Here is a 25788-nt window from a genome sequence, read left to right as displayed (position 1 = left end):
AATTCTCTACTCCGAGTAATTGTAAAATTACTCTTTTTAGTTTTTTTTTTTTTGAAGTTTGGCTACAATTTCACTTCTTACATTTATAAATATAAGTTGAATTGGTTGCTGTAAAATAATTTTTTACAAATATTTTGTAAATAGAATGAAGGATAAAACAAATTCGAAATACTCTTAGTGCCTTGATTTTACTCCAATAATGGAGAATTGATTTCTATGTATTTAAGATAAGAAAATGGCACATTACCAAAAGTATTAATGACTAGGAAACGTGCTAGACAAGAAAATATACATATAACACATTATGCAAAATTCCCTTTAATAAACAAATACATTTAATTGCAAGATTACATTATTAAGAATAAAAGTAAATTATCTCTAAATTACATGTCTCATTTTTATCCCACAATTTAACAAATTATATATTTATTTGGTTCTGAAATAAGACGTGTAATTTTGATTTTTATTTCATTATTAGGGGTCATATTTATCTAAGTAATGATATGTACATCTAAGATGTACCCAAACATTACATCCAAAAACGTGATATTACCTTTTAAAATTATGGTCTCAATTATATAATCTTGCGTCGGTAGTGACTAGTAAACGTGACTGAAACAGAAAAAACTCCAACTCTTCCTTAAATACTAAACAATAATAATCAGTACACACATTATGTCATCGTTACATTTTTGTATAACACAAGAGTTTGTCTATCCTCTCTCTTTCTCTCTCCTATGGCCAGTTCTGTGGCTGTAGCAAGGCATTGCCTTGGTCGTTTCATGGACTCAGAATCAGCCAATTATGGCATATCTACCTTACAGATTTCTAGCAGGCCTTCCAATTATATTCGATTTCCTCATAGAGTAAGCCACTTTGCCAATATGGTCAACAGAAACTTGAGAAATTTCCAAGTTCATAAGTAGTACTTTACCAATATCATATATATATATATATATATAAGTTCTATATTATATACATGACAAGCATTCTTTTATTGATTGATAACAGAGGTATCAATTATGTGTTCTGTCCATGAATGGCTGCAAAGGAGACCCCCATTTCCCTCTTGGCACCAATGAAACACGTACTCTACCTTCAGTTCCTTCGCATGCAGTGGCTCTGGACAAGCTCAGCTCTGCCATTTCAGATTTGAAACACCACCCACCTCCTTTCTCCTCTGGAATTATACGTCTTCAGGTAAACAAGTATAAAGAAACACAGCCCAGAAGGGGTTTCACTTTCAGCGAGTCCGAGTTTTTTTTTAAAAAAATAAAAATAAAAAAGTGTTCTTTCTCTCTTATCTCTATAATGGCTTGTTAAGTCAAATGGAGCTTTTTGGTCCAATGGAATCACGCCACGTGGTTGGTTGACATTGAAGGGTGTGAAGATTGAATATTGGTTTACCACCGTCCTATTCCTTATCTTGCATTTGATTATTATACTGTAAGACTTATGTAATTCAGATGGGATTAGCTTAAAAAAATACCCAAGTTAGAATGGACTTAGAGAGACTGCTAGTGTTGAGGATAATATGGACTTAGAGAGCTGGGATTTTGGTGATTTTTATAAATTACATCAAAGAAAATGAGAGAAAGTACAAAAGTGAGAATTGGGTTTTAACTTTTATTTATTTGGAGACATATGCATGCAAATATGTAGCTGATATTTGCGGTACATGTTTGGTAATTGAAGGTGCCAATCCAGCAGCAAATCGATGCCATTGATTGGCTCCATGCCCAAGACAAGCTTCTTCCTCGATGTTTTTTCTCTGGTCGAAGCCGAAACGAAAGTTACAATCTTTTTATTGAAAATAGCAAAAGCAACGGAAATGGTTACAACTCTAATTTGGTCAGCGTTGCCGGAGTGGGCTCCGCTGTCTTTTTCAGACATCTTCATCCTTTTTCATATACCGACTGGAAATCCATAAAGAGGTACCTCATTACTATTATTAGTATATATTATCCAGAAATATATTATTAGAAACATGTACCTTCTTGAATGATTCATGTTATCTATGCTATCTACAATCTTACAGTTTGGATATTTTGGTATTTGGGTTTCTTGTAAACTGAGCTTTGATATTCATCCCAATTGGATAAAAACACTGCCCATATGCCAAATTTTCATCCTTCAAAAGAGTTTTCGTAGTTGCCAATAATTTAATAGAAGCCATTTTCATTTAGTCCCGCAATTAAAAATAAAAAAAGAACAAGATGGAAATCTTTTTCATGTGCATTTTGCATGACTTGAACAAAGAGTATTAGCAACCCATTGCAGAGTGAGAGGCACCCACACAAGAATATTGCCCTCAATGCGAGAGCTAAGTTCACTTGTCATGTACATCCTTTTCGTATGGTGATCGTCAACTAGTACAATTAGGCTCTACACATTTAACAAATCTCAAGTTTTTTTTAAGTTATGGTAGTCACTGACTACCACCAGTAAGAAGAGGGTCTTTCTCTGTCATACATTGGTATAGTTTTGAATTATAAAAGAATATTACCTTTAATTGTGCTTGGTTCATGACTTTGTGCAGCATATAATCTGTTAGTCTATGCCTGGCTACATGGCCTGTGTAATAACAGAGAACAAAGAAACTGCGAACGTTTTCATTTATATCACTTAAATTTTAGTTATCTGGGTCTGTGTTAGTAACAGAAAACCAAATCTAATATTTTGTTCATTTCTTGATTCAAGGTTTCTCTCTACAGAATGCCCTCTGATCCGTGCTTATGGGGCTATCCGTTTTGATGCGAGAACTAACATATCATCTGAATGGGAGCCTTTTGGTTCATTTTACTTTATGGTTCCTCAGGTAGAAAAATTATTTCTTTGGTGTACAGGCTTTAAGAAAGTAGTAATGTTTCTTGTTAGTATTTATAAAATGGCTAGATTAGATGCCAAATGACAGGTTGAGTTTGATGAGTTTGAAGATAAGTCGATACTTGCTACAACTGTTGCATGGGACGATGCTCTTTCGTGGCCATGGGTAAAGGCAATCAGTGAAATTCAAGCTAGGATATCTCAGGTTAAGATGTTTGGCTGAGTTGATTTTGTTGTTTTGTAAATCTTAGGCAGTTTTCCTTGTACCACTATTTTATGTGATTTCTGATGATGCAGGTCTCTTCAATTGTTATAAAGTTATCAAAAGAAGTTCCTAAGACATTTGTATTCAGTAGCAAACACACCCCAAGCAAGGAATATTGGGATCTTGCTGTTAACCGAGCTTTAAAGAAAATTAGTAGTGACTCAGCACTTACTAAGGTTATAATTAGTAAACCATGTACCAAACTTCCTTTAACTGTTGAACATTATTATTATTTGTGCTTTTCTTTTCTTTAAGTTTCAATTTCTTCACTTGAATGTTAATTATTGAATCTTGTTTTGGGAACTAAGGTTGTACTTGCCAGAAGCAGCAGAGTAGTGACTACTAGTGATGTTGATCCTGTAACATTATTAGCCTGCTTACAGGTGTTGTCTTCTTCTCTTGTATAACATTTAAACATCACTATATAATGTTCATTACGAGTTAAGACTTATTGTATCTGCGCTAAACATCTGCAGGTTGAAGGTAAAAATGCTTATCAGTTTTGTCTGCAGCCACCTAATGCACCAGCTTTTATTGGAAACACGGTAAGGGTCATTACAGATGTTTTAAGACTTTCATTCCCTCACTCTCATTTACAACTCAAATTGTGCAATTACAAAATCTTTGCATCAGAAAATGGTTGTGCAGGTTTTATATTTGATTGTGTTTTGTGTTTGTAAAGTGACAATCTATCCTGATAAGATTGAACACCAATAGAGGGATTCTAAATTAGTTCCACATTCCAACCTGAACATTTGGAAAACTTGAACATTACTTCACTCATGCTCTCCTTCTTAGCCTACTTATGACAAAGTTCTCTATCTTAATGATTTTACTATTTGACATTTGGCTTTCATTCTCCTTTGCTCTCATTAGTGTTCTTTAATTATAGTTTACCATCCATGATTCAAATATCATATTTCAGAGGGTAAAAAAAAGATAGATTAAAGATGTGTTTCCAGTGTTATTTTATAATTTTGTTTGTCTTGACTTAAGTGATTTTCCCAATAGCCAGAGCAACTATTTCGCAGAAAATGGCTAGGCGTTGAGAGCGACGCTCTGGCTGCAACTTGTGCCAGAGGTGATACAATTACTGAAGATCTTCAAATAGAACTTGACTTACTCTCCAGGTTTTCTTATTCTTTTAATCTTTGGTAGTTGTTTTATTAGTTCGCTAATATCATAATTTCAATTAATATTTATCTATTCAAGTTATATAATCTGAAAGCAATTTGGATGATGTACTCTGTCAATTTTTTCATTATGCAGTCCCAAATACCACCTTGAGTTTTCTATTGTGCGAGAAAGTATAAGACAAAAGCTGGAGGCAAGTTTACTTGGCCACCTTTGTGTCTGAAAGTTACTTATAGCAAGAGATATTTGTATAGTTGTTGACTTGAATATGCAATTAAAGTACTTCCTATAGTCTTTCTTTTTCCTTTTTTTTTTGTTCCTATTAAGGTATGGTCAAATTGTCTATTGTGGGGGTGGGGGGGTGGAAGAGGTCCAGTGCTGTGTAACTTTGAAAGTTTGCTTGACACTTGATAATCAAATTTATGTAATAGGCATTTTAAAATATATTTTCTTCTCTTGTACACATTGCCCTGTTTATGCAAGAAATTAGTATATACAAATAGACTTCAGCGGCTTTGTTTTATTTCAAAGAGAGTAACTCTACCATCATATACAATGTACATATGTGACTTTGATGATGTTATCAAAGCCTTTTGTTTTCTCCTCTTTACTAAAACCAGCAACCTTTAGATAGACAGACTTAAACATTACTTTGTATGTGACATTTCTAGTGATGGGCACCTAAGCTGGACCTTTGCATTTTTCAGAAATTTTATAACATTGTTTCAAACTTTCAATTATGTTTTGTAGGATGTTTGCTATTCTGTAATAGTTGAACCTAAGAAAGCAGTGAGAAAACTACCAAGAGTTCAACATTTATATGCCAAACTGGTTGGCAAGTTAAGAAGAGAGGATGATGAAGTAAGAAGTCAAATAATAATGTTCCTCCTAAATACATACAACTTGGATTTACAATATAGATTTTAAATCTGTACTTTACTTTACTGAAAAATATATCTTTGATGCACAGTATTGATTGTTAAATAACAATTGGTGACATGCAGAGTTCTGTTTCTTTTCAGTTTGGAATTCTATCTTCTCTTCACCCAACTCCAGCTGTGTGTGGATTTCCAACAGAGGATGCACGGCTTTTAATTGCTGAAACTGGTATTTGCATAGATCATTATATCTCTTTCTTGTATAAAGTAATAAAAGCTTTCCCTTTTGCCATTTCTTTTCGTAAGTTAATATTTTCATATCCAAGATACACAATTTTTTGAAGAGCTGTATAAAGCAATACCATATTGCTTGGGCACAAGTGTGTATCTTTGTTGTAGGCACAAATTTTCAATTGTCTCTATTTGTCTTCACTTATAATATTAATTGAATTTCGTGGATGTGCCTACATGTCCTTGATGTTCATGTAAAATTCTTAAAATGACCTTTTATGAGAGAAGGATGTGTTCCAAATACAGGTGACACTTATCACCCAATTGGACTAACTTTTACCACTGCACATATTGTTCAGAAGTATTTGACCGAGGAATGTATGCCGGCCCTGTTGGTTGGTTTGGAGGAGGAGAGAGTGAATTTGCAGTTGGCATCAGGTCAGCTTTAGTTGAAAAGGTAAACTTCAGAGCTTGAATCTTTGGAGAATTGGTATTGCGTATTGCAGTAAACTAGAAACGCTCCCTTTTGCCATGATGACCAAAAATCTTCAGCATTTATTTTTCTTTATGACCATGCTGTACACCTTCTGCTAACTACTCTAGATTCTAGGGTGTTGGTGCACTGATCTATGCTGGAACAGGCATTGTGGAAGGTAGTGATGCGTCACAAGAGTGGAAAGAGTTGGATCTTAAAGTTTCTCAGGTGATTGAACTTGTTACCTGTTTTATATGTATCCGTGTTTCAAGTTCAAAGTGCATGTTCATCGCAAGTATTGTAAGAACAGTGCTAAAAACCCACTTTATGTGTTTTTATCTGTGTTGCAGTACACCAAGTTGCTTAAACTTGAAGTTTCTCTAAGAGAAAAAGTTACTAGTTTAGAGGACCACTAGTTATGAAAGGTTAGTACTTCTTTACATTATTTATATCTGTAGCTAATACATAATAGGCATCACTTATCAGTTCTTATTTTGCAATTTGTGATCCATGGAATTCAATTTAAACCTAGGTCCAATGAGAAGGTAACTGAATCATGTATTTACCGCAACATTAATATTCTCTGGTCATAGAAAAAGGCTCTGCAGAATGTATTTTTAATTCTTAATAACTGAAGTAGCAAAAGTGAATTGCCTTTATGATTCTGTAATGCTTCCTGATATCACATGATTCAATGTAATAAGACATCTAAATGCTAGTAATGTACACATGTTTATTTCTTTTATTATTTTGTTTTCGAATTAGTGTGTGAAGAAGTGTTTTCCTTGGCAGCCCTGAATTAGCTGGTTATGGAGGAATGTTTAAAAATGGTCAGATTTTTGTGAAAAGGAGCTTTTACATACCATCTATAATCTGTCAGATTAGCTCTTGAAGAAATCTCATTTTCCTTTTGGATTGAATGTGACTCATCTTATGCTATTCTTCTTTTCAACAATAAAGAAGACATCCCTTGGTGTTAAGGAATCTACCCATTGTTCTTTCAGGATGTCAATCAAACAGAGTTTCCTAACTGTTCCGATGAAAAAGATCAATGTCTGATTACATGAGTTAGAAAGGGTGCTGTGCATGTATCAAAAGTTTCCAGTGCTGTGCATAAAATAAAAAATTCTGTAACTGATGTAGATAAACAAAATACACAAGAAAGCTTCCAGTGTATTGATTTTAAGAGGTTGCCTTTTAATATTCAACTCTTTGTTTTTCCTTTTGCATTGTATCAGTGTTATTGACATAAACACACAAGTCACAATTGTCAGTTTAACTTCCACAAACACTTCTACTGACTATCAAATTAATTGTCAAGCCCTTTTTCCACAAATATTTTCAGTTGGGAATAATTTGTGGTCACAAACTTAATGGAATCATCACTGGTTCAAAGAGTGGCTTTCCAGCAGTGACTGTTCAAATCTAGACAATATATTGTGTATTGATTTGTTATTACTAAGTCTACCTATTACAATAACAAAAGTGATGTACTAAACTAAGAAAGTATCCTAATTATTTAACACAACTTTCAACAACTCATCTCTGTTAATAATCAATATACATGAATAACTCTTATTTATTGGAATCCAGAGGCTGTTATTCATTTTTCCTTCTTGTTTCCGTTCTTTCCATCACTTAAGATCTCAGAAAGAAATGACTGGCCTAATATGTTGAGGGGCTTGTTTATTGCAGATTTTTGTTCCTGTATTGGATAGGCGTGCAGACAAAATTTCCAAGTATGCCATTCCTGCATCTGTTTTTATTGTGGTTGTGTTAAACTCCTACAGCATCTGTCATTGCTGAAGGTATTCTATGCTTTGATCATTACAAAATTTTGAAGGATTTTTTTTCCCTTTTTGTTATTTACATTTTCTCCCCTGTTTAACTGTAGATTCCTTATTCAAATTAACTTTAGTGATTCTACCCAATAATAATAATATTAATAAAAAAAACTTGAGCATTTTCTTTTATACCATAGAAAGCATTACTGTTATGATTCAAGGCAAAGATCCTGAGAGGTGGAGGCACTTAAAAAGAGTATGATACACAACAGTCGTGTGTGTATCGAAGTGTCCAGTAGCAAAATTTAGAGAAGCAGAGGCAAATTTAGGAAATAAGGGAGAAAATCTTTATTGAATATCAGAAAAAAAAAAAACAACAACAACCCAGGATATTGGAGAGACCTGGTTTCTCTCCCAAGAGCTATTGCTCAATTACATAAAAAATCAGACATGCCCTAACCTTTCTTTCTCATCCCATTTATTTCCCCAAACATAACAATGATCAAAATAGAAACAGCAAATAAATAAAATTACTAATTCCCATAAATAACCAATCCCAAATCTGCCCACTAATTACCAGCAGATCGCCTAGCATATGTGTAAAGTATTGGTGGTCTATCAGAGTACTGTTATGACCATTGGTTTCTGATACTACACATCATAGTACTTGATAGTTATTGATTTTTCTCACTGTTTGTGAACAAACTGATATGTATGTCTTAACTTCTAAAATTGACTAAGATGTGCTAATCTACTTCATGAAACACTTACAAGGGATAACTTGTTACTGGGCTTATAGATTTTTATGCAGAACAGATGCAATCAAATAAATATCTTGAAAATGTTGGGAATAGTTGGTTAATGAATTTTACATGTTCCTCTTTCATAGCTTTGTGTAGTAAAAGGAAAATATTTGGAGTGCTTCACTGTAAGCATTTTTTCTTCTTTGTATACTACGTAGCTCAGTCTGTTGCATAAACTTATATTTGGCAAATATTATGCTGGTGAGCTTTGGTTTGCAGTCTGTTATAAGTGTACTATTTCTTGAGTTACCATTCAACATAAATAATACATAGAAAAGTAGGTTGATAGGTTAAAAATCTAGAAAAAACATAAGTACTCTAGTAAACTCCAAAAATGTCATTAGAAGGTATAAGGTCATATGTGTCGTCAAGGATTTCAACGAAAATTTTAGTGTAACATCAACTAATACAATATAGAACTTAATATACAATTTTGTGAAAGCCTACTATTGTTTTGTTTACGTTCTGGTCGTCACTGCAAGAGCCTCCGTTTCTAACCACAGGGTTCGGTCTGAGCTTCACAGATCTATGTACAGTATTGTTATATGTATACATCCTAACATGGCATATTTTTAACACAGTTAAGAGCACCTGAAAAGCGAGTGAGCCTCGTCACAAATGTCCCAGGCTTTGCAGTGATCACGTCTTTCTTAGGCACTTTCTTAACTGTATTACCGGATTCAACAAAGAATGCTCCATTCATCAAGAGATCACCCTCCGACCTCCAATTCCATGTCTTCCACACACTCTCAGGTGCATAATCCCTCTTTGTCACCTAAAATCATCCCAAAATTAATAACGTTATTAAATTTATTATGCAGACTTACAATTTCTATGTTGGTAACAATGAACAGATAAATAATCTGGCCAATGAGTGATTATTTTCATGCATTTTTCTATATCTCAATAGGTCAATGTAATGCACAGTAAGTCCACCATAAGCAAAGTTACGAGCCATTATTGAATTTTTAGGCCTCTATTCTCTTTTAGCGAGTGATAATGGATTCGCACTTAAAATGAAAAGTTAGATGGAAATCAATTTTATCCTTAACACGGTTGTTCTAGTGCAATACCTCTTTGCAATTTATGTCTGGAGGAGCAATGAAACGGTTGCCCTGGCTTATGATGGTAGGATGTTGGCTACCGCCAATGGCATACATAAGCCAATGAGTGTAATCGTTGTTAACAACATGGATAAAACCCCATCTGCACCTGGGCATCCTCTGGACCAATCCCTGACCGAAATGGTTGAATGCCACAGTTACTTGCATGACTTGATCCTCCGAATACCCATCACTTGCACCAAACAACATCACCTGCATTTGCATCGTGCATATATTATTACTCTTGACAAGGAAAATAGAAGTGACCCTTTAAACTTCATCCCCTTAACTTAAAGTTGGCAAAAGTAAATAAGAAAGGCAGAGCCAATACTTCGACATGAAAGACCACGCAAGGGTAGGCTTTGACCAACACCCAAGTGAGTTTTTCTATAAAGAGAAACTTGAATTGACATATTTCTCTCAAAACCAAAGATAATAAACGCGGCGTGTGATCGTGTGTAGTCGTTTACTGATATTAGTACCTCATTATGATGAGTAAGGTGACAATTTGAGATGGTGACGGCCGTGGACGCCATGATCACATCGATGAGCCCGTCTTGACAATTGGACATCGAAATATGATCGATCCAAACCCGCGTAGATCCATAGATCGAGATCCCATCCCCATCGCTACGCGTCCTGAATCCGTAATGCTCCATCGAGTCCCTAATCAGCCCTCCATTCCCAGCCTTGATATCATGAATGTGCAAGCCATGAATGATCACATTTTCCACGAATTGAAGCGTGATTTGACCGCCATTACATATATGAACCTTAGCTCCACGGCCATCGATGGTCTTATGGCTACTGACGATGAGCTCCTCGGCGAGGCGAATGATCATGTCGTTGGCAAAGATGATCCAGAGTGGCTCCGGCTGGATGACGGCATAGCGGAGCGTTCCAGGCTTAGGGTTGACGAGGTCATTGTCAGAGGGGTCGGTGACGACGTAGATGTTGCCGTGCTTGCCGCCGGTGGTTCTACGGCCGAAACCTAGGGCACATTTGGCGAGCCTCTTCCGGTGCTTGAACCAGTTCTTGTCACATCTCCAACAACGGTCGATTGGGTTTGTGGCCATACATTCACTTTTTTGGCTTCCCAGGTTTCTTCTTCTGCTTGTTCTGTTACTGTCCACGTCACCCTCTATGTCCCTTTTTTAAAATAAAAAATAAACTGATTAATAAATTAATAACAATAATAATAAGCTACTCTATCACAACTCATATGAAAAAGTGAAAGTAAAATTAGATAGGAGAATTTGTTCCAAAAAAAAAAAACACAAAAGAGAGGATTTAAATATATATATATATATATATATGAATTCATTTAAAAACATAAAATGGATCAAATTTAAATTAAATTATTTTTAACTTTTTCTTTTAAAAAAATTATTAGTCATTTTGTTTTTCAAAATTTTTATGTTGGTTTTATTCTATGTTTTGTTTTTTTTCTCATCATTCTTAAAAAATGATATATAATTTAACCAATTAAGACAAAACAATTCACTACTATATGTTTTTATATAATATTTTTCATAATAATTATAATAAAAAGAATTTTGTCAAAAAAAAATTATAATAAAAAGAAAAAATATGATTTTTTTAAGAATTATTATCACTACCATAGTGCTCATATATAATTTTTTGGTTGTTAAAAATTTTCTGGAAACTATTATCATTATTGAATCATATCACTATTTAAAATTTAGGGAGCACAATTTAGTAGCAGTAATAGTTCGGAAGTATAATTATACAATGAAATAATAATTCAAGAGACACAATTCTATAATGACGATACTTTATGGGTATAGAAAAGTTACGTTTCATTTTCTTAGCACATCGTGTCAACTCTTTTAAACAATAGGAAGAAATTTTTTAACATAAAAACAAAATAGGTGGCATGATGTGATAGTAATAATAGTTGGGAGTAAATTTTCTATTTATTCTAATAAAAAATATGCATAATTAAAAAAATATGTCTTATTTATTTAGATTTTAAATATTTATGATGAGATACTTTCATAAAATTTTGGAATAATCAACATAATTTATTTGCCTAAATGCAACGTAAAAAAAATGTATTAGGGCAAAAGTGATTGACATGTATTTTTTTTTTTTATTGTTAATAAATAACTTACTACATGCAAGTTTTCAGAATAAGTTGCCTATGACTCGTAGTGTGACAAAGAAGAGGAAAATTAGAGAAAGTAATAGAAGAATCATTATATTATTATAATGTAAGAGTTAAATGTGGATGAAATTAATAATGTTAAGAGAAGAGAAAGTAATATACTTGTGAAGGTGATAATTAAAATCTTGAGTGACTTTCTCAGGATCGGGTTGGTAGGCCTTTTGGGCATTCTTTCTGGATTGATTAGCTCGTTGTTGCCATACCTCATCGAAATCTGCTATGTTAGCCCTTAAGCAATTTGGAAAGATTGCAACAAATACAATAATCAACAATTCAAACCTAAACGTTTCTACTGCTCTCTCTAATCTCATGATTGTACTCGAATATCCTTCCTTGTTTTTATTTTTGGTTAATAATTAATGCATGTACTTCTTAGGTGTTATTTATTAATTAATTAGGTTGAAAGTTCAAATAGATGAAATAATGAGAAGTAGAGAGGCAAGAGAGGGGAGCCATCAATTACTACCTGCCTTTCTCCATATTTTCATCATTATCTTTTCAATGTATATATATACATATATCTTTTTGTTTTTAATTGAACCAGATAAAACTTAAAAGTTATAATTATTTATTATTTTATTTCATTAAAATGAAGGCACAATATATAGATTTTTGTGTCTGTATGTGAGACTTAGTTGTGAAGTTTCATTTTAAATACTAATATTTTGGCCAGGTTAGATTTTATTGTATTTACTTTTATATGAGAAAATTGATTTGAGCTTCGAACTGTACTCTCGTCCAAGGAAGAGGGACTCAAATCTAAAAAGTGTTAATAAAATAGGATAGAATTGGATTGAATTTTGAATATTAAGTTGAAGAAAATAAAAACAAAGAGAAAAGAGAGTAAATTATTAACCAACAATACACTATATAGAGCTAACTTAAGGTGCAAATTATTATCTTATCAATAATGCATAATGTATATAAGATGAGAGTTGAGAGATTTGAAGTTTTAAAATTATCTAATTTTTTTTAATAAGATTAGTTTATCTTATAGTGGATAGATTAATTATTTTGATGTGTTCTTGAATTATATAATTAAATTGCATCATAAAATGAGTAAATACCATTTTGTATCGGCGTGAGGTTTCTCTCTAGCTGCTCCATGGCGAGACGTAAGAGAGTACACTAGAAGCCAGATTCAATCGACAAGGGCAAAGTTGACAAGGGTAGGGATGCGAGTGGACCTGGGGAAACGGGAGGAGAATCGATTGTAGCTGACGATGATGTTCCTTCAACTGAGATGGAGGACGTTTTCAAGGACTCGATGGCAGACTTCCCAGAGATTGGAGGGTCGGTGAAAGGGGATTTGAATAGGGATAGGGTGGGCGTTTCTCAGTCTGGTTTGACATGGAGTGAGCAAGAAGAAGTCCATAATGATTACATCAATCAAGCTAAGGATAAGTGGGCATCATTCAAAGATTTGTTGCCGAACCAAGGGGGTGCTCGTTTACAATTTGAGGAGCCATTAGTTCAGGATGGCCATCGGATTGCTCAGGTGGATTTAGAAGAAATCGCTGTTGAAACGTCTATTTGGAACTCAGCGGTAGTGTGTATGGTTTTAGGTGCTAACCCCCCGTTCGCAGTGTTTGAGGGTTTCATTAAGAGAATGTGGGGAAAACTGGGTATAGAGAGAATAGCGAGATTAAATGCAGGTCATACGTTGGTTAAATTCAGGGATGAAGTGACTAGAGACTTGGTGCTAGAAAATGGGGTTTTGCACTTTGATAGAAAACATGTCATTGTTAGGCCATGGACCACTGATTTAGATCATTTGAGGATGATTAAATCGGTTCCAGTAGGGGTGAGGCTGCCTGGTTTGGGGTTACAGTATTGGGGAACCAAATGTTTGAGTGCTTTAGTTAGTACTCTTGGCAAACCAATTCTTGTTGATAAGGTTACAAAGGATAGGTCTATGATGCAATTTGCAAGAGTTTTAGTTGATATTGACATAGCTGATGAGGTCCCGAAATCTATTCAGTTCTTGAATGAAAGAGGGCAATTAATGGAACAATTTGTTGAGTTTGAATGGCTGCCCACACAGTGTAAGATTTGCAGGGTGTTTGGTCATACTGAATCTTCGTGTAATAAGAAAAAAGAAGTTGTTTGGAGACCAAAAAATCAGGTAGTTAATGGAGCTAAATTGGATAACTCGATGGAAGAGGCTAAACTGAGCAAATTTGAGATGCATAAGGAGGCTAGCTCTTCAGTGCTGAGTACTGGAGTTGGGGTCAAGACTACCCTGAATGACAGTGCTCTAAAGGTTTCACAGGTTCAGCCAAACACAGAGGCTATTGTGGTTGATACTAACCAAATGTCCAAGGGTGATCAGGGGACTGTTGATCGAGGTTCAGCTAGCATGGTAGAGAAGGAAGGGGAATGGATTACTCCTAGGAAAGTTGGTGGGAAGAAATTGATGGCTCCTAAGGCTCAGAACAAGGTGAAAAATGCTTACACTGTCTTGCTAGACAAGAGTGGGGAGGGTGCGAATTTGGCTCTGAATGCAAACAAAAAATCTGATGGGGGAGTTCCAAATTCTTAGCTGGAATGTTCGTGGTTTGAATAAGAGGGAAAAACAGAGATCCCTTAGTGTTTTTTGTCGAATTAATAAAGTTGGTTTGGGTGCTTGTCTTGAGACCAAATTAAGGGGTGAGAAAGTGGAAGATATGATGAGCAGGTTTTTTGATGGTTTGAATTATTTTAAGGGTTCTCTTTGTGAGGGTAGAATCTTGCTGGTTTGGAGGAGTAGTACTCTATTCGTAGATATTATCCAAGAGAGTGATCAAAGTGTTCATACTCTTATTAAGGAAAAACATTCAAAGAGGGAGTACTGTGTGACATTTGCTTATGGGCGAAACACAGTTAATGAAAGATCTCAGATGTGGCATGATTTATCTTGCCTTAGTTTCCCTGTTGCTCCCTGGTTGTTGGCTGGAGACTTCAACTCTGTTTTTGAGTTTGATGACAGAAGAGGGGGTCGGCCAGTTACTTCTGCTGAGTTGATTGATGCTCAGAGATGGCAAGGTCAAGGATTAGCTGATGAACTTGGCTCAATTGGTTCTCAATTTACGTGGACTAATAACCAAACAGATGGTGCTAGGATTTATTCCAAGTTAGATCGGGTTTTTAAAAATGAAGAGTGGTTTGACCTCTTTCCTGCTTCAGTTGCTGTCAATCAGTGGGACATTCTGTCAGATCACTGCTATTGCATTATTAAGGTGTTTCAGGAGGTAATAACTGGGTTTAAACCTTTTAGGTTTTATAACATGTGGGTGGAACATAATAGATTTACGACTACTGTTTTGCAAAGTTGGAAAAAACCAGTAGCTGTTGGAGGTTTTGCTGGTATTTTGGTGAAGCTTAAGAGACTTAGCCATGTCTTAAGGCAGTTTAATAAGTCTGAATTTGGTGATGTTGAGCGTAACTTTCAGATGGCTAAAGAGTCGTATAACCATGCCCAAGTTCATCTCCAACAAGATCCTTTTTCTTCAGAGTTTCAGGCTGAGGAAAAACAGGCGTTTGAGTTTCTGGTTCAGTGTTCCAGGATTTATGATAGTTTCTTGAGGCAAAAAAGTAAAGTTAATTGGCTCAAGTATGGGGATGATAATACAGCGTATTTCCATGCTTGTCTAAAACAGAGGAAGGAAATTAATAGAATTACCTCGTTTGTTTCTGACAATGGACAGTTGGTTGAGAATTATGAGGAGGTTGTGGATCATTTTTTACATCATTTTAGAAGTGTTTTGGGCAGCCAAAGTAAGGCTTCGGGGTCTATTCACATGGATTGCTTTGTTCACGGTAATATCCTTTCTTTAGAGCATCAACTGGCTTTAGTTAAACCGTTTACTAAGAAGGATGTTAGAAATGCTATGTTTAGCATTGGAACTATAAAGAGTCCGGGACCGGATGGATATGGTTCGGGTTTCTTTAAAGCTTTGTGGAATGAGATTGGTGATGATATTTCAGCGGCTGTTTTGGGTTTCTTTCAGCAAGGTATTATTCCTAAAAATCTGAATAATGCGTTGTTGTCTTTGATTCCTAAAATTGCAAATCCAACTAAGGCGGTGGATTATAGGCCCATTTCTTGCTGCAATACATTATATAAATGTATTTCTAAGATGATGTGTGAGAGGCTGAAAGGGGTCCTTCCTCTTCTAGTTCATCAAAATCAAGGGGCGTTTATTAAGGATAGACTTTTAGCGCATAACATTCTTATTTTTCAGGATATCCTTAAGGGCTATAAGAGAAAACATATTTCCCCTAGATGTGTGATGAAAATTGATCTTAGCAAGGCTTATGACTCCATTGATTGGCACTGTTTAGAGGAGATTCTTACTGGTTTTTGTTTCCCGAAGCAGTTTATTAATTGGATTATGGTGTGTTTAAAAGATGCTTCTTATTCTATTTTGATGAATGGTAGAGTGCAGGGCTGTTTTACTGGTAGGAGGGGGCTGAAACAAGGGGATCCAATTTCCCTCTCTTATTTTTTTTACTTATGGAGTTCTTCACTAGGATGCTCATTCGAGCCACTCAAAACAGGGACTTTAAATTTCATCCTCGATGTAGGAGGTTGAATCTAGTGAGTCTTTGTTTTGCGGACGACCTAGTGATATTTTGCAAGGGAAATAGCACTTCAGTTCAGATTATACAGCAGTGTTTTAAAGATTTCAGTGAGGTTTCTGGTTTGACAGCTAACTTGAACAAATCTAGAGTGTATTTTGGGGGTTTAACAGAGTTAGAGACCAAGGATATTCTAAGGGATCTGCATTTTGCTGAAGGTGATTTCCCCTTAAAGTATCTTGGTGTTCCGCTGAGGCCTACAAAGTGGAGGGCTGGGGACTGCGCTACTATTATTCAAAAGATTCAGTTGAAGCTTCACCATTGGTCTAATCGGCATCTCTCATTTGCTAGAAAAGCTCAGCTCATTCACTCGGTTTTATTGGGAATTAGAGCATTTTGGATGAGTATTTTTCTCCTCCCTAAGAGTGTAATTAATGAGATTGATAGCTTGTGCAGGAGATTTCTGTGGGGGACCAGCAGAGGGAATGATAACAGAAGTAAACTTCACCTCACAGCTTGGGATCAAGTGTGCCTTCCTAAATGTTTGGGGGGTATTGGGTTTAGGGAAGGGGCCAAATGGAATATGGTTCTTCTTGCTAAGTATATTTGGGCTGTTTCTACTAAACAGGATATACTTTGGGTTAAATGGATTGATGCTGTTTATCTTAAAGGGCAATCTTTTTGGGAGTACAATCTTCAAACTGATGTGAGCTGGTATTGGCGTAAGCTAATCAAGATGAGGGCAATCATAAGCGGGGAGATGTTAGATAAAGCTGTAGTGAATAGCAAACTAAAAACCAGCAAGCTGTATTTTCAACTGGTTAATAAGGAAAAGGTTCCTTCGGCTTCTGTTATCTGGTGTAATTTGTCCTTGCCCAAACACAGGTTTATTCTTTGGCAAGCTTCCTTGAGGCATCTATTAACCAGGGACAACTTATTAAGGTGCCATATGCAGCTGACTTCTTATCTTTGTCCAATATGTGAAGTGCAGCAGGAGTGTCGTGAGCACTTATTTTTTCAGTGTCAGTTTGCTCAACAGGTGAGGAATGGTGTGGCTGGTTGGCTGGGCAGTGTGGTTTGGCCTGAGTGTTTTCATGAATGGATTAAATGGATGGAGGGGAAGCAGAAGGGAATTCAGCAGAAGGTTGTTGCTACTGGGTTAGCTGCCTCTGTTTATCTGGTTTGGTGGAACAGAAACTAGTGCTTGTTTAACTCCTTTTCTGTATCTGTTTGTAAGGCTGTTTCTCTGGTGCAAGATTGTGTAAGGGCTAGAGTTTCTATTTTGTCTAAGGCTAAGATGAACAGTTCTGAAATTGTCTTTCTTAAAAACCTGAATCTGATGTAAACTTCGGTTTGCTGGGCTCTTTTTGAGCTGGTTTTGTATTTGTTTTTGGGTGTTAATAATATTCTTTGTTCATCAAAAAAAAAAAAACCATTTTGGACCCAGTATTTTGCAAAAGTTACCGATCGTATCTCGTGTTTTGTTAAATAACAATTTAGACCCTGTGTTTTGCAAAATGGAACAAAATGATACCCTAAGCCCGATTTTGGTCAAACTTTTTTTAAATATGACCAAAATACCCCCATCTTTTAGTTTGACTTTGATATTAATTTGATTTAATGTATTTTTTATTTTTGAAATAAATAAAAAACATTAAAAAAAATAATAATAAAAAACTGAAATAAAACAAGTTACCCATAGAAAAATTAAAACAAGTTCACGACTTGTCATTTCGTCTTCCTCAAGCAAAGGAAGAAAAGTTGTTGGCCACCATTGTTGACGAATAAAAGCTTTTGATCAGAGAACTCTGTGCATTTCGCCTTGAAGGAATCGACCGCACAAGATTGAAGGCCACTCGAAAGGTATGCCCTTCCTCCGTCAAGCTACAATTTTTTTCGTGTATTTTTTTTTATCTTTCAAGCTACGGTTATGCATATTGATCATCCTTTGGTTTGTTTTCTTTGAAAATTTTGTTTCATTTCGTTTTCCTTGTATTTTCTTCTGTAGGTGTGGGAAAAATATTCTTTGGATGATTTTTTACTCTGTATTTAGGGTTTTGAGTATTTTGGAAAGTTATTGATGTTTTCTTGGTGTGCAATCTTCAAGTTTTGATTTTTGACAGTCTTGTACTAGAAATAAGACTTTGATTGTAAGGTTTGATTTTTTTTTTCCTGTTAGGGTTTTCTATTTGGTCACTGTTATATTGTTGTTGGTTGGTGTGGGTTCTAATGAAATTTTAAGTCATTGATGGAGTAATGTGTTTGTTTTTTGATAAAGAGGTGGACAATGTGTTATCATTATTTACAAATACTGAATGAGGGCAAGCACCTCAAACCTTTCAAGGTGGATTCAGAAACATACAACTTGATGGAGCTGCATAAGCACCTGTATCAGGATTTGGCTATTGATCTTCAACAATTGAGAGGAAATTCTATTTGTTTCCAGATTTTAGCTGAAATTGGAGGGGAGTTTATGTTAGATATTTCTAATGATAGAGATATGATGACTATGTTTAATATGAATACTACTACAAAAAAGGCTTTTTAGGACTCGCATTGTGAGCCTAAAAAAGTTTTGCCTCGCGAGTTCTCTATTTGAGAGCCTTAAAAACTTAGGTTGGACTCGCAACGAAGAATGTTTTTAAGGCACGCAATGCGAGTCCTAAAAAATCTCATTGAGTACCTTTAAGTAAGTTTTTAAGACTTACAATGCGTGTCCTAAAAGATTCCGTTGAGTGTCTTTAAATTAAGATTTTAGGACTCGTTTTGCATGCCCTTAAAAGTTTTTTTTTTTTTTTTTTTTAAATGCAGCTACAATTTTCACTTTGATTTAAAAAATATATCCCTTTGAGTGTCCAAAATGTATTAAAAGAAATTTGAAAAGAAAATACTAAAAAACGCCAATTTTTTTTTTAAAAGAAATTTAAATTTCTCAACATGTATTGTAAGCTAGCTAATATAACATCATTCATTTTTCTCTAACCAATTGTAAAAATAGCATCGCCCATTCTTCTTGAATTTCGTCAATTTCTTGAGTAGTATATGGTTTGTTAGAGGTGAACTGAAAAAACAAAGAAACAAAACTTTAATTAGAATTATATTAACGGTAATAAATTCAAAGCATATACAAAAATTATACTATATTAATATTATGTAGTTGTATATTCATTGTTACCTGTTTCGACAAGAAATGTTTGATATGAGGGGCATTGATAAGTACATTCTTCATCATCCTCATAACGTAATCTTCGTAGTCGATATTGTTTGGTTGTTTACGACACTATATAAAGATTGGTAATACATGGACAAATCTTAGTATTAAATATCTTAAACATATTTACATATACATAGACTCATATACAAATAGAAACATACCGTAGGTTGGAAATACATTACTCCCACTGGGCGTTTATTGATCTTTTTACGTGCTTTCATTCTTTCCGTGAAATACATCTCAAATGCATCATGGATGATCTCCTTGATGGCTGTCCTGTTATCTAATGGTGCATTGAGAGGATAGAGAAAACAACAATAATGTTAATTGGGATATAATAAAAATAGCATCCAATGCTCCCTGTTGAAAGCACAAGTATTACAAAAATTTTAACTTTAGATTCTATATTTTTGTATCAATGAAAAACATATTAATTAAACTTACCCGTGGTCTTAAGGCATTACTATCCAACCATGCTTTTTAGACGTGCAGTATAACATCCTATCGCATAAAGCTTGAGCACGACTATCTACACAAGTCACGGAAGTAGAAACCTTATTCAGATTCATAAACAACAACGATCATCTCTTTTCCTCGTCTAGTAATAGTGTTTGGTACAAAATCCTACCAAGAAATATCATTAATTAAAAAGAAAAGTTAAAAGAAAACTAAATAGTTGATGAAAGAAAATCATTACAATAAATATTATTAACTTCATATAGAGCATACCTCATGTAGAAGACAATGCATGATTGTCCAATCATCTTCTTTCTACAAAATTCAAGTAGTCATCCTGAAACAGAGCAAAGTATTCACAAGCATGGCCAAACACATCAAAGTCAATGGACACTTCAACGACATAATCATGTTTAGGCCAATCATTGACGATTTCATATACTTGTCTCAACTTAGGCGACAATGGAGATGGTTGTTGCACCTCTTGTGACAATGACGCCTTAGGTGCTCATTTTGGAACTAGTTTTTGTGTTTATGGTGCTAATGGTAAAGAAGTTTTTTTCCTAGCTTGCTTTCCTGATTTTTTTTCACGACCTCCTAATAAACCCATAACAAATCATTAATAATGGAATAAGTAAATAAAAATTTAATAGTCTTAAAAAAATTACATGTGTCGCTCCATTGAAGATGACTAGCGACTTGGGCCAACGTATCAAAGTCCCAATAGCTTGTCTTGTCTGAATGTATAAATCTCATTGGTAGGGATCGAGTTAACAAGTAGAGCATCAGGTTGGTCAGCAAACTCAATTGCACCACGATAGTTACTAGTAACTAGAATATATCCCCTACCAACGATGTTGGTGATAGACCCTAATGCAAATTTGAATTCAATCATTTTATCCTGCACATATTTAGATATGTATAAATATGTTATACAAGTTCAAGAATTTAGATTTTAAAAAGATAAAGTTATACCTGATTTGAGCCAGGAGTGGGGATAAACACAGGTGCCTCTTTTAGTTGTGGGGGTGGTTGTGCTAGAGGTTGATGCTGCGATTTCGGTGATGCCTAATGAGATGGTGTCACCTGATCTATGGGTGATCCATAGTTTGGCACTGACGCATGAGAAGATCCTCCAAAGCCACTATGTTTTCCTTTCATCTGTTCCATAAATTGTCGCATCATTTCCTCTTGCCTTTTCATCATTTCCTGTTGTTGTTTCATTGTTTCTTCTCGTTGATGGGAATTCTGCTTCCATCATTGCAAATCGAGTGTCAACTGAGGAAGACTCAAATTCTTTTCCCTTTTTCTTACTGGATAGTAGGGTTTTCCAGATGTGGCTAGGCGTTACAATGAGCCCAATACTCCTCACTCGCCCTTTACTCTCAGGGGTGCCTAATGCCATAGTAAGCACATTCTTAGATCCATCAGGTTCAAATTTTCCATCACTCGTGAGCTTACTATAGTGCTCCTGCAAACAAAATATGAAAATATAGTTATTGTCATTAAAAATAAGTAATCCAATCATATAAAAAGTAGTTCACTTACTATATTGCGAGCTACACTTGTTGCCTCGGTACCAATCGGCTCACCCTTTTTGTTAGAATGTCCCACCAACCACAATTGTGACCTGTCGATTTCAGACACCTCGAGTCCAAAATTTTGTTGTTGTAGCCTTTCCACTGCCAGCAAATACCCACCTCGTGACATATGATGGTCGTGTTTATTTTTTTTCGATGATCTTGATGTATTTTTCTTTTTTTCTTCCAATCATCAGTCATACGGGAAACACTGAACTCATCCCATTCTATTTTAGTGATCAACTGTGAGTAAACCTCTTGGCATTTTGAACGTCTTGATGGTCGGATTTGCATCAAGCTTATCGTGGATGCATACCTTAGTCAGATAGGATTTAAATGATCTCCATCGTTTTGCCACCCTTGACATACTTTTTCTTTTTGCTTTATAGTCTATGTCAAATGTAGCCTACAATTGAAAACAATACATATCATTAGTCTATATTAAAAATACAAACAACATATATTATAGTGATAGAGAAAATACCTTAATGATATCCCAAAAATTTTATTTGTCTGATTCTGGGACTTTATCCCAACTCGCGTGTGTGATTGAAGCACACCTCTTTATAGTTGATCTAATCATTGTTCCTAATTTTTATCTCGTTGTACCGATCGCTTGTCCATATTCGTTGAACTTGATCGGTACCTTAACACCTTCACTTCGCATCTTGGCTACGGCGGGCATGGTACATAGTCCTTTACCATATCCCACATCCTCTATAACATTATCATCATTCTCCTCCTGACCAACATCATCAAGTCCAGGAAGTGGACAATCATCATCAAAACCTCCTGGATCAGCCATGGAAATATCTGAAAAGGAAACGATTATTAATAATGTTAATAGACAATCATCAACATAATCGCAAAGTTAAATATAAAATGAACACATCCAACCTTTAGAAGAAGAAAAAAACAAGTCAACATTTATCAACTTATATGATCAACTCATACACCGTCACCATAAAAAAACGCAAAAAAATATCATCGTCATCTACAGCATCATCAATAGGGTATTCGATAAGATGTGGTTCAGGAATTGTGGCAGGTTGCTAAAGGAGTAGTAAGTCATGTACATTATTTTCTTTGTCTCTCCAATCTATCGGTTGAGTAGGAATCACGACTGACCATTGCTTGTCTGATGGATCATTCACATAAAAAACTAGTTTGGCTTGTGTTGTCATTATGAAACGATCATTTTTGTGCCCAATTCGTTTTAAATCAACTGATGTAAAGCCTAAATCATCAACCTTTACTCCCTTGTCACTTTTCGCCCAATCATATAAGAAGACTGACACTCTAGTTGTAATATAATCTAATTCCCAAATTTCTTGGATTACTCCATAAAATGTCATATCACACTCTATAGGATTTTTGTCCTTTGAACTAGAGATTTGCGCAGTTTTTGCTACAATACAAACTCCATTATTCTGTGTGGTTCTTACATTATCTCGTTCCAAAGTATTGAATTGAGTACCATTGACGATGTATGATGGGTACTTAAACACATTCACGACAAATCCACTTAACTATGTCCGACACATGACTTGATGTTTGGGTCACTTCAATTGCAACCTTTGTTAAAAACCAAAAATGAACTAAAAATTAATAACATGTCATGCAATGAAAACAAAAGATATAAAATTATTTACTTAAATCAATACCTTATTCTCTAACCAAGTACTAAACGTACGATAGTGTTCATCTTGGATACATTTTTGGTTCTTTGACTTAGATGGATATTTTTTCCGAATCCAAACGAAATGATCCCTTCATAAATGTATACAAAATTTGTAACACCCTGGATAGCCAGGACCGCTACACTGTGTACTTATAAAGGTGCAGGGCTTGCTAATCAAGTCATTTAGTCAAAACGTGTCACTAAACCATAAATGTGCTAGGGATAAAATGGTTTTGGTCTCAAAAGATACATTTCATATATTTAAACAGATTTACATATGGGATCCCAAAAAGGAACAGTGTTTAAAGGTTAGTTTACAAAATTTCCAAAATACAGACTACCATCAGCCACTCTAAGGCAAAACAGACATTTATAGCTTTTCTGTTCCTGTTATCCTCACAACCGTGGTGGCTGAGCAGCTGGTCATGTACATTCCACTCATAGAGCTCTCCAAGTCAGGGCTGATCAAGTTTGCCCTTGCCTTTACCTGCACCACGTAGCACCCGTGAGCCAAGGTCCAACAAGAAAACATAATATACATCACAACAATCATAGCAAGAGAATAATTCTTTAAGCATGATCAAACACTTAACATTCCACATTAATAGCATAGCGTGTTATCGGAATCAAAGATGCGACCAATAATTAATAACAGTCAAGTCACATAATAACTAGGGCCGACAACTTAGGCCGCACCCTCTTTTTACCCCCACTGACTCCGGCCCGCTTAAACCGAGCTCAGTGCATAATAAGCTGTCCTCAGCTACCAGTAACCGAGCCGCGCCCTGTGCGCAAGTGTAACCTTTCGCACTCTTAGGCCGTTGGTTTACTGTTTACATGGCATAATACCATCCTTTCAAAGCATACATATTAGGGAACCCTTAGTCCCATTACAAATACACAACCGGGTGCAGTTTTTTTACCTTTGGCTTCCAAGTGTACTAGCTACGAGCGATGTTCCTTGAGCGCGATCCGATCCCCGAGCCCTAGCTTAGCACCTAGTCACAAGCAAGATAAAGGATACTATCAACAATCTTAAAAGAGCTTCTAGACAAAGTTCTAGTCTTCGGAACATTGAACTTCACCAAACATGGTAAAAGATTCAATCCCGAGCACTCTAGGTTAAATTCCCAAGCCTAGAATCTCAAAATCCAAAAATCCCTTAAGGGCCGCAGCATTAGCCACCCATGCCGCGGCATGGCCCCTACCAGAGGCCTCCCATTGCCCAAAAACAGACACGGGCCGCGGCCCGCCCTTCTTCCTCAGCACACATCAGCTTCGAAGGGCCGCGGCTCACCAAGAACTATGCTGCGACCGACCCCTTCGAACCCAAAAAAACCTCCATTTTTAACTCTCAAACCTCATGCAAACTCATCCAAAACTACCCCAATTCCACAACTCAACTATCCAAAAACTTCCCACAAGATTCCAGCAACATAACCCAGCTGAAACCTAGACTAGAAACCCACCAAAAACCTATTTCAATCACTGAAACTTTCTAACTCAAGAACACAAAACCCAGCCATGGAAACACTATAACTCAGCCATTAAACCTTAAATTTGAGCTTACCTCAACTGCAGAACCAATCCTCCAAGAGCTTTCCGGGCTAACTTCCAAGGTTCTAGCCTCAATTTAATCTTCAAATCCAAAACCCAAAAACCACTTAGAACACACTCAAAATCACAGAATTTCAACCACAAAAAATGGGATTCAATGCTTACCTCAACCTTGATTAAGTTCCTTTGACAATCCTTGAGCTAATCCTCTAAATCCCAGCTTTAATCTTCAGAATTCCAGCCACAATCCTATGTTCTATGTTTTTCCTTTGAGAGAGAAAGAGAGGAAGAGGAAAGAGTCGGTTTATTTTATGTTCTACTATTTTCTGTAGCTCCTTAAGTCTATCCTTAGGCAATTAAGCTAATCCTAAAGCTCGAGGTGCCGGAAGCGTCCCCGAGGGCAAAATGGTAAAATTCCCCAATATTCCCTCCTAGACTTCCTAACCTCAAATATATCTCCAATTATTTATTTTCATAACCCGGTAATCTAAATAACCACCCTATACCTGAAATACCCCTTGACTTGTCCAAAGTCAAACATTAGGCCCCGTTGTGACTTTCCCGCTATCTAGCTCCCTAGGATCGCCTCAAGTCACCCACTACAGATTTACCCACATAATAATGTGGTTCTCACAAGTATAACATTTAACCACATGTATATACATATAATCATACAAGCATGCTTATCATGTAATCATGCATTAAATCAATAAATTCACACATAAACCAAGTATGCCCTCCTGGCACACTAATCAAAGCCCTTAAGCCATATTAGTGATTTTGGGTCGTTACAACTATCCCCTCCTATTGAGAATTTCGTCATCGAAATTTACCAGAATAGCTTGGGATACTGATCCCGCATCGCTGTCTGTAACGCCCTACTACCTTAGATCCGTTACTAAGTGAGTTTAAAAAGGTGCAATCACTCGCTAATCGAGGCTTTTAAAGCAAAAGTGTAATTAAGTCATAAACAAAGTAGAAATTTTAGAAATAACCCTATTTCATTGAAAATCATAAAAGTTTAACACTTGGGATCCCAAAATACAGTTTAGA

At 35.6% G+C, this 25788-nt stretch overlaps 2 protein-coding genes across 17 annotated transcripts; one reads left to right on the top strand and one right to left on the bottom strand.

Moving 5' to 3' along the window:
- Positions 1-679: 679 nt before the first annotated feature.
- LOC133830475 (isochorismate synthase 2, chloroplastic) lies at positions 680-18524 on the top strand. 16 transcript variants are annotated; one of them, XR_009892062.1, is made up of 20 exons: positions 680-866; positions 1012-1200; positions 1696-1934; positions 2701-2818; positions 2915-3031; positions 3124-3267; positions 3400-3474; positions 3568-3636; positions 4103-4221; positions 4361-4418; positions 4976-5086; positions 5248-5332; positions 5694-5791; positions 5945-6037; positions 6160-6234; positions 6602-6998; positions 7505-7617; positions 8978-9149; positions 18050-18110; positions 18256-18524. XR_009892062.1 is itself a non-coding variant. In XM_062260460.1 (16 exons), exons 1-15 carry the CDS (start codon positions 738-740, stop codon positions 6223-6225), a joined length of 1710 nt encoding a protein of 569 aa, XP_062116444.1. In that variant the 5' UTR covers positions 680-737; the 3' UTR covers positions 6226-6234; positions 6602-7034. The 16 variants fall into 16 exon arrangements, 1 of the variants encoding a protein (XP_062116444.1); XR_009892064.1 differs by lacking the exons at positions 18050-18110; positions 18256-18524 and adding an exon at positions 11830-12069; XR_009892070.1 differs by lacking the exons at positions 18050-18110; positions 18256-18524 and having other exon boundaries at positions 6602-6639; positions 6814-6998; positions 8978-9361.
- Positions 8711-11998, bottom strand: LOC133832216 (pectate lyase-like). The gene is made up of 4 exons (XM_062262590.1): positions 11790-11998; positions 9982-10648; positions 9470-9712; positions 8711-9171 (listed from the first exon to the last, which is right to left on the bottom strand). Exons 1-4 carry the CDS (start codon positions 11996-11998, stop codon positions 8953-8955), a joined length of 1338 nt encoding a protein of 445 aa, XP_062118574.1. The 3' UTR covers positions 8711-8952.
- Positions 18525-25788: the final 7264 nt, after the last annotated feature.

Source organism: Humulus lupulus, chromosome 4 (genome assembly GCF_963169125.1).
Source record: "Humulus lupulus chromosome 4, drHumLupu1.1, whole genome shotgun sequence".
Taxonomy (NCBI): domain Eukaryota; kingdom Viridiplantae; phylum Streptophyta; class Magnoliopsida; order Rosales; family Cannabaceae; genus Humulus; species Humulus lupulus.
This window is presented reverse-complemented; position numbering and strand designations above follow the sequence as displayed.

Coding starts and splice junctions, on each gene's coding strand:
- LOC133832216 (XM_062262590.1), bottom strand. CDS start 11,998: ATGAGATTAGAGAGAGCAGTAGAAACGTTTAGGTTTGAATTGTTGATT. Junction 10,649..11,789: donor TTTAATTATCACCTTCACAA/GTATATTACTTT, acceptor ATTTTAAAAAAG/GGACATAGAGGGTGACGTGG. Junction 9,172..9,469: donor CAGACATAAATTGCAAAGAG/GTATTGCACTAG, acceptor GGATGATTTTAG/GTGACAAAGAGGGATTATGC.
- LOC133830475 (XM_062260460.1), top strand. CDS start 738: ATGGCCAGTTCTGTGGCTGTAGCAAGGCATTGCCTTGGTCGTTTCATG. Junction 2,819..2,914: donor TTTACTTTATGGTTCCTCAG/GTAGAAAAATTA, acceptor GCCAAATGACAG/GTTGAGTTTGATGAGTTTGA. Junction 3,475..3,567: donor CATTATTAGCCTGCTTACAG/GTGTTGTCTTCT, acceptor AAACATCTGCAG/GTTGAAGGTAAAAATGCTTA.